This window comes from Eschrichtius robustus, chromosome 1 (assembly GCF_028021215.1).
Source record: "Eschrichtius robustus isolate mEscRob2 chromosome 1, mEscRob2.pri, whole genome shotgun sequence".
Classification (NCBI taxonomy): domain Eukaryota; kingdom Metazoa; phylum Chordata; class Mammalia; order Artiodactyla; family Eschrichtiidae; genus Eschrichtius; species Eschrichtius robustus.
Window position 1 is genome coordinate 114,449,241 of NC_090824.1, and position 13,189 is coordinate 114,462,429.

The following is a 13,189-nucleotide window of genomic DNA, read 5'->3' on the forward strand; positions in this document are numbered from 1 at the left end:
GACCATTTTCTCATACCACTTAGAAAAATAAACTCAAAATGGATTAAGGACTTAAATTTAAGACCTTAAACTCTTAGAAGAAAATACAAGCAGTACATTTTTGACACTGGTCTTAGCAATATTTTTTTGATCTGTCTCCTCAGGCAAGAGAAACAAAAGCAAAAATAAACAAATGGGACCACATCAAACTAAAAAACTTTTGCACAGTGAAAGAAATTATCCACAAAATGAAAAAGCAGCCTACTGAATGGAAGAACATATTTGCAAACAATATATCTAATAAGGGGTTAATATCCAAAATATACAAAGAATTCATACAACTCAAATCAAAAAACAAATGACCTGATTAAAAAACGGGCAGAGGACCTCAACAGACATTTTTCCAAAGAAGACATACTGATGGCCAACAGGAACATGAAAAAATGCTCAACATCACTAATCACCAGAGAAATACGAATCAAAACCACAATGAAGTATTACCTCATACTAGTCAGAATGGCTATTATCAAAAAGACAACAAATAGTAAGTGTCGGTGAGGATGTGGAGAAAAGGGAACCCTCATGCACTGTTGGTGGGAATGTAAATTGGTACAGCCACTATGGAAAACAGTATGAAGGTTGCTCAAAAAATTAAAAATACAACTATGATACAACCCAGCAATTCCACTTCTGGGTATTTTTCCAAAGACAACAAAAACACTAGTTTGAAAAGATATATGCACCCCTCAGTTCATTGCAGCATTATTTACAATAGCCAAGATATGGAAGCAATCTAAGTGTCTGTCGACAGACAAATGGATAAAGAAGACTGGTACACACACACACACACACACACACACACACACACACACACACACACAAGAATATCACTTAGCCATAAAAAAGAATGAAATCTTGCCATTTGCAACACTATGAATGGACTTTGCAGACATTATGCTAAGTGAAATAAGTCAGACAATGATAAATACTATAAGAGCTCACTTATATGTGGAATCCAAAAAACAAAACAAAGAAACCAAAAAAATGAAAATATACTCACAGATACAGAGAACAAATGGGTGGTTGCCAGAGGGGAGGGGCATGGGGTATTAAAATAGGTGAAAGGGATTAAGAGGTACAAACCTCCAGTTATAAAATAAATAAATAAAGCATGCGGATGTAATCTACAATATAAGGAATATGGTTAATAATATTGTAATAACTTTGTATGGGGACATATGATTGCTAGACTTATCACAGTTATCATTTTATAATGTATGGAAAGGTCAAATCACTGTGTAGTATACCTGAAACTAACATCATATTATACATCAGCTATATTTCAATTAAAAAAACACAATTATTTGTCTTAAAATAGAGAAGTCTAAAGAATCATTCAATTATTAAATAATATGGAAAATTCTTTTATGGAGTACAAGCTCCATAGAATGTGTAGAATGTACACACCCATGAAAACAGGGACTTTGTTTTGTTCATGGTTTTATCTTAGTGGCTAGAACATTATACAGAACAGTGTAGAGAGTGGATAAATAAGTACTGAATGCTGAATGTGCAGGACCGTGACCAGTACTGAAATACACTCTGTGGTAAAATCTCCCTTCTTCAAGATCTACAATATTGATATACATCATCTCTGACACAGATGAAGTCAGCTCAGAGACAAAAGCAATAGCTAGAAGCCTTCTTTACTTCCCTAAATGTCACCGTTGATGAATGTTAAGTTGTTTTATAATAGGGAAAGTCGCCTTACCTGGGCAGTAGTTAAAGCATTGCACATGGAACAAATGGCTTCTGCATCATCATCTGTTTTCTTTTTCACTTGCAAAAGCTGAGCAGCCTGAATGAGAGGTTCCAGGGTTTCCTTAGCCCCACTGTTCATCAGATTCTTGTCACGCAGCCATTCTTCTAGTTGACTGACATTGTACCTATGCCAGAAAAAGGGGGGTGATGGAAATTTACTGAATGTTATCATAAATGTCTTAATTTTTCTGTGCCTGGCTTTGTCAGGAATTTCAGTTAAATTCTGTTTTTTTAAAATCATTAGCTGTGCTTAAAAATTTATCACTATAAATAATCAAGAGGTTTATAATCATAATTATATAAGAGTAGGTATAATTCTAGAGACTATAATTCTCTTTAATGGGAGATAGAAATGTAGCCATTACAGCAAGTTATGAAATAAGACGTGCTAAAAACCAAAATAGAACACATAATATGGCTGTGTCCTTATTAAAGAGCCAAGCAGAAAACACTTCATAGCTTCTTACAACTTGAGAGGTGAGAATTGATAATCCTTTAAGTACTCTCTCTTCCTTAAGTCAGACTCCAAGCTAGTAGACATAATAACAAGATCCCCACATAGGCCCTGTGCTCCGGCCCTCTTTAGGGAAGAGTCTGGGTGATGGAGGTAGTGGCCTGAGGAAGCTCAGGGATGAAGGCGAGAAGGGCAAGTTGGGGCCATGGGAAGAGACAAAGACCCAAAATATGAAGAGAGACATAGAAACTACACAAATGCGAGGTTTTAAGAGGTGGCCAACCAAGTGATAGTGGTTCGCAAAAGAGAGTGAGATAAATGGACCCACAGTCAGGACTTAGTAATCAGGCAAAGAGAGGCTTCATAGGTATAAACAGAACTTGTAGAAAAATAAATTCTACGACCTGAGTGGAAAGCATTATCTTCTTACCACTACCTACAGTGGATTTGAGTAATGGAAAATTTGAAAAGAAAGCCAACGCTTCCTAAGATTAACTACAGGCTTTCGTAGGAGAAATCCTTTTTCCCCCTCTTGGTGAATTTTCCAGCTGTTTTAAAATAAATTATTTGAAAAAAAAATTCCATTATGCTAATAAGGTTATGCTGAGGAGCAGCTGGACAAAATTGAGCACAGCTTTTCTTAAAATAGAGAGGGGCGTATTTCAAACATCAGCAAAAGAGCTATTAGACATGTTCTTGTTGCCATAGGTACAAAAAGGTATTTTGTCAAAATAAATTTATAAGAGCAATCAAACATTAGCAATCTTCATTATAGTTTGATATTTTGTTACTGTACGATTAAAACACACACAAAAGGAGAGGAAGCAGCTATCTCATCTTTATGTAGTTTTCATCATCTCCCCACTCCCTCAGACGAGTTATCAGGGCTTTCCTGGTGGCGCAGTGGTTAAGAATCTGCCTGCCAATGCAGGGGACATGAGTTCGAACCCTGGTCCGGGAAGATCCCACATGCTGCAGGGCAACTAAGCCTGTGCGTCACAACTATTGAGCCTGTGCTCTAGAGCCCACGTGCCACAACTACTGAAGCCCACGCGCCTAGAGCTCGTGCTCCACAAGAGAATCCACCACAATGAGAAGCCCGCGCACCACAATGAAGAGTAGCCCCCACAGCAACGAAGAGCCAACACAGCCAAAAATAAATAAAGTTCCCTTTAAAAAAACAAAAAACAAAAACGAGTTATCTTCACATAGAGCAGGGTTCCTAACAAGCAGTGGGTTGCAAGGCACGGCCAGGAGCAATCACGAATGAGAGGGGAGGGTCCAGCCAGACAAGAGGAAGCAGCTCTGTGCCCGGTCTGCCCTTGCTGCTCGCCTGGCGGGGAGGTGGGGCAGGCAGTGGACATCAGGTACACTAGCCTCACACGAGCCCCGCCAAGCGGTTGGGAAGCATGAAAAGGCCATGGCAGCTGCTGGCGTTCGCTCACCTGATCTGCATGCCTTTACTCCAGGAGCACATGTCCTTCCGTAGGAGGAGGTTGTTCAGTGTGACAGCCCCCACGATGTAGAACATCTGCTTGACCACCTGCTTGATCAGCTCGGGGTCCATGCCGTGCTGACACATGACTGAGTGGAAGGAGTTGAGCTGCCGCAGGATGGAGTCCAGTGTGTAGGTACCCTCATCAGCAATGCTGGAGGTTCGCTTTCTTAGCCCTGTGGGCTTCACCCCAGACACACCCTGAATGGTTTCATGCTCTAGCATTCCGGAGACTGCAAGAGAAGTTCAAATGTCAGAAAAGAAGATTTGGAAGGAAACGTGTGCACACACACACAAAGATACAGACATACACACATTCAGTTTATGAAAATGATTTGAGTATCAACATAGAGGGAAAAAGAACGCAATAAAAGGGTTTCTGGATTTTAAACTTTAATGAAGGAATAATTCTTAAATTCAAAAAAATAATAATAATTCTTAAGTTCAAAAACTTACCATGAAATTAAGAACTCTTAATGGCCCATTTTCTGAAATATGAAGCAGTAGCCTTGTAAGAGCACATGTGTGAGGTACCTTGGGAGGGTTTTTGAGAGAGATGTATGGAGCAGTTAGGGAGAAGATAAAAATTCTCCAGTAATATCGAGCTCCAGAGGCAAACAAATCAAGTAGCAAGAAAGGCAGGAGACCAGGCAGTGGTCTTGGAGAAGACTTGGGAGGGGGCAGTTGTGTGGGGCTAGAGAGCCGGGCCCTTCCTTGTCCTGAGTTTCCCACAACAGTAGGGAGACCTCGGGCTGGCCTTAGCCTCCCAGGACTCAGTCTTCTCATCTGGGGCACTGCTGCTCCCTCTATTATGCTCTTGTAACATTTGGCTCATGCCTCCTCTAGGATGGTTTTGGGACGCCCACTCCCTGAACTGGAAGTCCCCTTGAGAGCAGGGGCCATTCCTGATTCATTGTTATATGTCCTAGAGCTAAACGCAGCTTCCAAAGAACCTCATACTGACTCAAAACATTTGTTGTTGTAAAATCATTGGGAGATGCAGCTAGTGGTTTAAAGTGGCACAGCTAAAGGTAAAATTTCTTATTTAGCCAATAAAACCAGGCAAAAGTAGAAGAGAATGGACTGAAGCTGACCTTCTCTCTGCATCTGTATTACCACATGCATTTTCGCTGACCTAGGTCGCTTTAAATTCATGACCTTTTAGGCGTCAGCTGAAGAAACCACCGCCATCCCCCATGGCTTCCTCAGCCTTCTTTGTTTCTAGTTGGTTAAAGGGGGGACTGCAATAAAAAAATGGGACACTAGGAGCCCACAGAGGTGAAATGAAGTTGTAGAAATGTGGAAAACACATGGATGGGGAAGGAAAGGGTAACTGGTAGTAGCCTTAAGAGGCTGTTGATAATTTGCTTGACGATAATACAGTCTGGTAACTTAAAAAATTAAAAAAAAAATTCAATGCATTCAAAATTAGCAGCCTGCAATTTGTACATGCCTTCTAATTCCTATTTCACACCTCCTACACATTCCAAAGGAATACAGGTAGAACGATACATAAATACACAACCAGAGTGAGTACACACATATAAAGATAGGTACATGAAATCACACATACGTAGAAACACACACACACACACACACACCAGTTTCTCATCCAATGAGAAACTGCTACTTTAAACCAAATTGCCTCTAACAATTCCATAGGGGCCATGAGATGTTCCAGCACGGAACACCTTCCCTCAGCATGGAGTGTCTGAGACCTGTTCTTGTTGCCATGGTACCTTCCCAGCCCTCTTACTGTAGCCTAATAGGCAAAGTGCAAACCCTCCCCAGCCTCCTTCATTTTAGATGGGTCCCTAGGAAGCTCTGTGCAGTAGTACGCTAGACCAAAGTTTAAAGTGTTTTTGAAAACTGGATGAGGTCTGAGGTCTACTGCTGGGTATAAAGCATGATCCAATCATAAGAGAGAGGCATTACACATTAGGGAGGTAAACTATATACTGCCATTTCCATCATGTGGAAGCAGTGATTTTGAGGTACCCCAGTTCGTCATGGCTGGGGTTCTGGGATTCCTCAGCTAATTCTGAGATTGAGTCTTACTACGTTATGTTCTCCATATGAATACATGCTCCAACGCATGTGCCACTGGTGGTCATCTATTGGTGGGCACGTGAGGTAGACAGACCTGGATGTCAGCAATATGCCCTGGCCTTACCGATCATTGGCTGAAGGATGTTCTCTAACACCCGCACGAGCTGCTGGTAGATCTGAATGGCCAAGTCACTTAGCACCTGCCGGTACTCAGCCAGGTCAAAATTGGTGAGGCAGTGTTCATTCTGGCGAGATGTGTTGTGTTTCATAAAGCCCTGGAGCCATAATGGAGAGTTAATGATACAGATGAAGCAAAATGTCTCCTGTTTAACTCTCTCATTTGATCGGCAACCTCATGCTCTTTTTTCCTTTCTCCAAAGAGTTCCCATCCAACCCACACATAAATGCCAGGATAATCCTTCTCAAATTCTGTGTGTTTGCTTCCATCACGTCTCCCCTTCCACTTCTTTTTTTTTTTTTTTTTAAACGGCTCTGATGTCCTGCTAGCCATCTTTTTTTTTTTTTTTTTTTTTTAATTTATTTTATTTATGGCTGTGTTGGGTCTTCGTTTCTGTGCGAGGGCTTTCTCCAGTTGTGGCAAGCGGGGGCCACTCTTCATCGCGGTGCGCGGGCCTCTCGCTATCGCGGCCTCTCCCGCTGCGGAGCACAGGCTCCAGACGCGCAGGCTGAGCAATTGTGGCTCACGGGCCCAGCCGCTCCGCGGCATGTGGGATCTTCCCAGACCAGGGCCCGAACCCGTGTCCCCTGCATTGGCAGGCGGACTCTCAACCACTGCGCCACCAGGGAAGCCCTCCCCTTCCACTTCTTACTAGCGTTTGAATAATCTAAACTTGGCAACCTAGCATTTAAGCTTTTCCACCAGCAACGTCAATGAAACAAGATGGGGGAACTTAATTTGAAAAAAAAAACTAATGAGTGTTTTCACTTATGAAACATCTGGTTCACTGCCAAACTCTAAATTATCTAAAGTAGTAATCTCTTAACTTCAGTTCATTAAATATAGTCCTATTTATAAATACTACACTGGAAGGACGTAAATAATTTTCTTAAAATTGATCAATTTCTACAGAGACTGGTGAATAAATAAAAAATTTCTCTTTACTATATTTTACTGTATCCATACATGATTCTCAGTCTGAGCTTAGAATGGAATCTTTTGGTGGTATTTGCTAAAATGGGAAGCCAACTGTACAGGCAGGTACTTCTGTCAGGCACTGCTTGACAAAGACAATTGCCTACTTGATGGATTCTGCCCACACTCAAGCATCTGCCTACCTGCAGCCTACTTAACAACATGGTCTAGAACTGGGGACTGACAGGACAGTTAATAGGCCCTCTGGGGGATTCTGTTCTGCCAGTCCCATCTGCTCAAGGACCATGTCTTGCTCATATTGCATTTCCCATCATCTGCCAGGACAGTCCTCTGCCCCTAGCCTGTGGGTGCTCAGAAAGGACTACTGCTCAGCTTCTCTGCCTGCCCTCCCGGCAAAGGATGGGGAGGTACGAAGGGCAGTGGTTATGGGCACAGGCTCTTGGAGGTGGGCAGACCCGGAATCCTAGCTCAGCTCCTTATGACTGAGAGCATTTGGGCAAAGTCACGAACTTCTTTGAGCTTTAGTTTCCTCATCTGTAAAACTGGGTTATAATTCCTACCTCACTGAGATGTTAAACAAGAATTAAACAACATAATGTACAGTAAATGCTGTCTGATACATACTAAGCAGCCCTTAATAAATGATAATTATTAATATATTACATAGTTTTGAAATATGAAGTCTATCAACCAACTGATGACCACATCACTATAAGCAAAAGCAAAAATATTTGTGGACAAATCTAAAGAGACATGTTTTACCTTGATCACCTTTAATGTATTACACAAGCCAAAATTGATTAATTTCTTTAAATAGCTCAATATTCCTATATCAGTCCTTAAAAAGCCTATTTTCACATCTTAACAAAAAGTTTCAGTGCAATAACCATTCAATGACCAATGCTCATTTTATTTCTGCCGTGCTTTCTCATAATACAAACTCTCAGAGGGAAGAAACTATGTCACTTCCCAAGTCAGTTTTGTAAATAATGAACATCAAACAAAGCTATTAACTTCCAAGCCACCTCTGAATTCAGGTTTCTAAATTAACAAATGGCTAAATAGTTTGTGCTTTAAATTTTTTTCCTTAAAAAGGTCAGAGAAAGTATAGCATGCTGGTTTTGTGATCAAGGCTTTCTCACCTCTTCTCCACTGTACTGCTTCAAACAGTGCAAAAATCGGCATGTGTTAGAAAGCCAGAAGGAGACAGTTTCAAAATCATCACCTCTTTTCTGAAAGAGAGAATAAGCCTAAATTAGCTTTTTCCTTAGGGAAATAATAACCTGAAAAAACCAAACAGATACCAGAAGGCCCACTTCCTTCACTTACCATTAACAACAGTTATAAAAATAAATCACATTGCAGTTGTAAAGCCTCATATCGTTGCTAGAGAATTTCAACCACTGAGTTCACTGGTTGTTTGTTACTTTGCTTGGCATCCATTTTCTGGCCATTAGAAAATGATGCCTGGTCATGCAATTGATATTCTCTTAGCAGTCCCTTTGAGCAGAAAACAATTCACCAAGCCACAGCTTACCCAAACTCACTTCCCTGAGGGTTACTGAAGGGAATCAGAAAGGACTAAAGGCACAAAAGGGAATTATAAATATTGTGAAGCACTGAAACCCAGATTAGGTTAAAAATCTTGTCAATGATAAGATACAATTTCTGGGGAGCTTATCAGAAATGGAATGGAGGAAGCCCTGTGCAGAGCAGTGGAGAGTTTGGCTCTTCATCAGGTCTGGGCCACATGTCAAACCACCTCTGCGAAATCAAACCAGGGACACACGACAAATACACTTCAATTCAAAAAGGGGTGTGAAACAAATGCACATCCACTTGAAATGGTATCAAAAGGGTGCTGTGTTCAAGCATCTACTCCTTTTTAATCTTTAAACAACTTGGTACAATAATTAGTCAAATTAGATAAATTTGGAAGAATTTATCCAAATTTTCTCATCTTGCAAGTAAGATGAGAGGGAGAAAACTTTACGATTTGGCTTTGTTGTCTTTGTAGGAGTTGACTTAAGAAGTAGTAAAACTCGTAGTCTATCTAGATGTAATAGAGCGTCAATACACCAAAAATTAAATGAGTTACATTCAGAAGACATTCATCAATTTTTGAATGTTAAATGTTCAGAAACTCCACACTTTAGGAAGCACTGTAGAAAGTAACCACATAGACTATCTGTGCAGGAGGGACTGAGAACCGGCATTAAAAGTTATGACCAGGGGCTGGGGGAGGGTGTGTCTAATGGGTCCAGAGTTTCAGATGGGGAAGATGAAAAAGTTCTGGAGATGACGGTGGTGATGGTTATACAACAGTATGAATGTACTTAATGCCACAGAACTGAAAAATGGTTAAAACTAAGAATAATGTTCGCTGTTTTTCTAGATTGTCAAGAGGATGATCACACAAGTGACTCAGTGATTACTGAGTTATGCAGGGCTTTCTGTTCTATTATGTAACTTTGCTGCCTTTTCCAAGTCTTTCCTCTCTGATTAGTATCTGTGTGTTGCTCCTCACACGGAACCAGGCATTTCAGGTAACAAGGAAAATTATGGGATGAGCTGGAGAATAATGGGAAGAAAAGTCAGAAGAGAATTTTAAATGTTTTATCAGACATATTTTTATATGAATGGGCTAGGTATTACTAAACTTACTTAATACCTATTTTAACTATAGCATCATATTCCCTGTATATGTGGACTTCACTAGGTATTTTTAATTTAGTTCTAAGACCTCAAAGCAGAAAATTTCTATGACGAAACTGAATTTGCTTCACAATCAAATGCAAGTATATTGAATTAATTTTGATTACTGTTCAACCTGAGCCCTGTTTTGAAAGAAGGCACATAGACACTTTACAGAATGAATGTTTCCTACAATGGAAGGTATCGATTAAGATTAGCAAGTGGTCATAACTGGAAACTTAGCTCGAGTCTCAGGAAGAAAAAATACCTCTGTACAGACTCTGTCATCATTAATATTCATTATGAGAATTTTGTTGAACATGAACTGACCTTTAATACTTTTTTGATGCTGTTTATTGTTGATGTTAGCAACGACCTTACTTTCTGATCATCATTCAGGTAGTCAGCGTGTCGAACACACATAAACAGGATATATGCTGGTAACCCTGGAATCAAATTGACTGCTACACCGCGTGGCTTCAGTTCTAAAGAAGAAAAGAGGAAACATAATCTTATATAACTTTGGAAGTCTTCACGAGGAATGCTTTTTGAGATACAAAAGCACAGTTCTCATGTGAGAGTTCAATCATTCAGGGTAAATAGGTCATGTTTTTAAAAGAGCGTATTTTAAAGGCTCACTAAGTGGAGAAATTCTTGAGGGTAGGAACATGTGGATCTTAGCCGCTTATACAGCAACTCCCAAATGTCTATCTCCTGCCCTGACTTCTCCTTTGAATTCTAGGCTCATGTGTCAAGTGGCTTTTGACATCTCTGCTCAGGCGTGTCAAACTAAGCCCCTCCCAAACTAAACTCTTCATTCCCTATGGAACCTGCTCTTCCAGGAGTTAGGTGGGTCCTAGCAAGAGTCCCTGCAGTGTGACTGACATCCACGATGCGGTCAGCATGCTGCTACAGCACTATACGCACAGCAGTCAAGGATGACTAAAGAAACCAGTGTGAACATTCAGTAAATGAGTGACTAGCCTTTCCCACCACCGACACATGTACCAGAAAGACCTTTTACCTCACGCAGGAAATACTTGCCCAGAATCAAGTTCTTAACAAGTTTTTGCTCATCCTCCTTTTTGTATTCCAGCATTCCTTGGAAATCCTTTTCTTTTCTGGGAATGTTGACTGGACGGATGGGCTCATCAATGATCTGTCCTGGGGATATGTTCTCCATTTGGCCCACTTCATCAGAAACAAAAAGAAGAAATTTTGTCTTCCAGGTAGAAAAGATGAGAGGTTTCCATGTTCCTATAATCTTAAGTAAACTCTATAACAGCAGAAGCTTGCCATATTTACCACTTAATTGTCCCTTCTTTCAATATTTTTTCTGGTAAAACTGGGTGGATAGATGAGAAAATTATATGGTAATGTCACTCTAACAACCACTAGTGCTTGGCTACTATCAACACCGAAGAATCTTACTAGATTCAAAAGCATTTTTGTTTGTAATAAGGTTTACTTTCTAATAAGATTAAATGTCTCCAAAGTAAGTGGTTTAACTTCTTAGTTAACTAATCAGTATCAATCACAAATGTCTAAATATATTTCGACTTTAATTTACAGAAGGAAAAAACAATATTCTACAAAGAGGCAGCCAGACTATAAAAGATTCCCCTTTACCTTTAGCTCTATGAATCTGGTCATTAAAGAAAAAGAACATTTACTTTAAATGTATCATTGCAATCAGTTCAAACCACATCAAGATAGCTGGTAGAACCGTGTTTCTTCACACTAGTTGATGTGAAATGTATTATTTCTCACAAAGGCTTCATAAGGAAAAGGCTTAATGTTCTCCTGTCACCCCTCACTCCCAAAGAAATCATGAGCAGATAAAACAACCTGTATTTAATATGATTTCCTAAACATTATTCAGTTTTTTGTTTGTTTGTTTTTAGTAAAGTGCTAAAAGTCCCACCACAAAGCTGCAACCATTAAAGTACAAGCGCTGGTTAACAACCCTTTCAGATGTTAAAAATGATCACCACTGTTGATGGCAGCTGCGAGAGAAGAACTGAGGGTTAAAAAAAAGTCTCCAATCTCATCTCAAAATTGAGAATTGAATGGGAAATGCACGGGAAGGTAAGGGAAAACATAAGTTATGATGGTGTTTGTGGAGCTCTATGCTACTAAGATTTTTAATTCTCTTATCTACAGGAAGGGGGGCAGCTAAGAAATCCATTTAGTGTTATACAGCAGAAACCAACACAACCTTGTAAAGCAATTATACTCCAACAAAGATGTTAAAAAAAAAAAAGAAATCCATTTAGGTGTAGTTTAAGTTTGAGTTCAGAGACTGCTGGCAAACAAACAAAATGCAGATCAGATGCATTAGAAAGTTTAATCTTGCTGACTCCACAAGGTATCAGGCATGCTTCTCCTGTCACTCTGGGCAACTTCTGGTGTTAGTTCTGAGAAGCCAGTTCCACAGCATGAGGTTATCACAGAGAACACCAATACCTGCCAGCGCTCTTGCTCACGTGGCAGAGAGCCTGGTGACACCTCGTCCACCTCATGCCGCAGCATCGCACACCGGGACTACCAGCGCTGAAAGTCACCACCATCCATCAACATTATGATATCTAAAGAGCGATCATACTGTGACTGGACAAATCAGGGCTGTGGCCACCTCCCATAACCTAGCGTTTCGTATGCATGATGCAGTCCGGAACCGCAGGACTAACTTAATGCCTTGTATGCCTCTCTACAAGAGATAGGAGATTCAAACTATTTAGTTTTACATAAGTTATTTCTGGAGTCACTTTAAACACAACAGCATGAGGATCTCAGGATCAGTACACAGTGACCTTTACAGCTCATGTATATATTCTGCATGTAAAACAAAATAATAAGATCCCTGCCATCTATGTTACTGGTTTGCTTTAAGCCACAGAAACAGTTCAATGAGGGGAAACTGGGAGAAAACAGATTCAACATATTAAGTTTATCAACAAATGCACATATTTGGACTCTGTATAACTCAAAAAGAATGTTTTAAACCTACTGATTTTATCATATCTAAGGTGCCACTGATTATGACATATAGTATTATTTTCTATAACACTAAAGAAGGAAAAATATTGCCAGTTAAACTAAAACCCGTCAACTGCTGTAAGATACATCCTAATTTCAGAGATGTTAAAATATGAAAAATTGTGCACCACAGAATTTATGAAATATGGTGAATATTTTAACTAAGAGATATTATGTTTTAAAAGAAAGCTTCACTTTCCTTTTGCAAAATCTCTAACGAAGATATTTTTGGTTCTGTACAAAAATGTCAGAGATAAAATTTGCCATACTTTCATTAAAATTTTACTCTGTCTTTGAATTCTTCCCAGAGATTAGAGTCTTCACAAAAACTCACAGGTAAAATTTAGATGTCAGCTCAACATAACCTTGATTTATTTAACAAATCATATAATTAAAATAATCATATAATTAAAATGTCAACCCTTACGTAGTATCAGGAAAAAATAAAGCCTGAAAGAGAGAAGCCAGAATACCACCCAGTTTTTAAGAGACTCAGGGGACCTTGGGGGTCATTTAGTTGAATGCTCCATCTAATACAGCAATC

At 39.8% G+C, this 13,189-nt stretch overlaps 1 protein-coding gene across 6 annotated transcripts in view; it reads right to left on the bottom strand.

The window, feature by feature from the left end:
- MYO5A (myosin VA) overlaps positions 1-13,189 on the bottom strand; it is a 197,362-nt gene that overhangs the window by 4,850 nt on the left and 179,323 nt on the right. For all 6 annotated transcript variants that reach the window (XM_068551749.1, XM_068551728.1, XM_068551750.1 and 3 more), the window contains 6 exons: positions 10,651-10,797; positions 9,937-10,091; positions 8,055-8,144; positions 5,923-6,073; positions 3,700-3,982; positions 1,751-1,925 (listed from right to left, as the gene is read on the bottom strand). In XM_068551749.1, the coding sequence (XP_068407850.1) occupies positions 1,751-1,925; positions 3,700-3,982; positions 5,923-6,073; positions 8,055-8,144; positions 9,937-10,091; positions 10,651-10,797 (1,001 nt within the window). The remainder of the gene's footprint in view (positions 1-1,750; positions 1,926-3,699; positions 3,983-5,922; positions 6,074-8,054; positions 8,145-9,936; positions 10,092-10,650; positions 10,798-13,189) is intronic.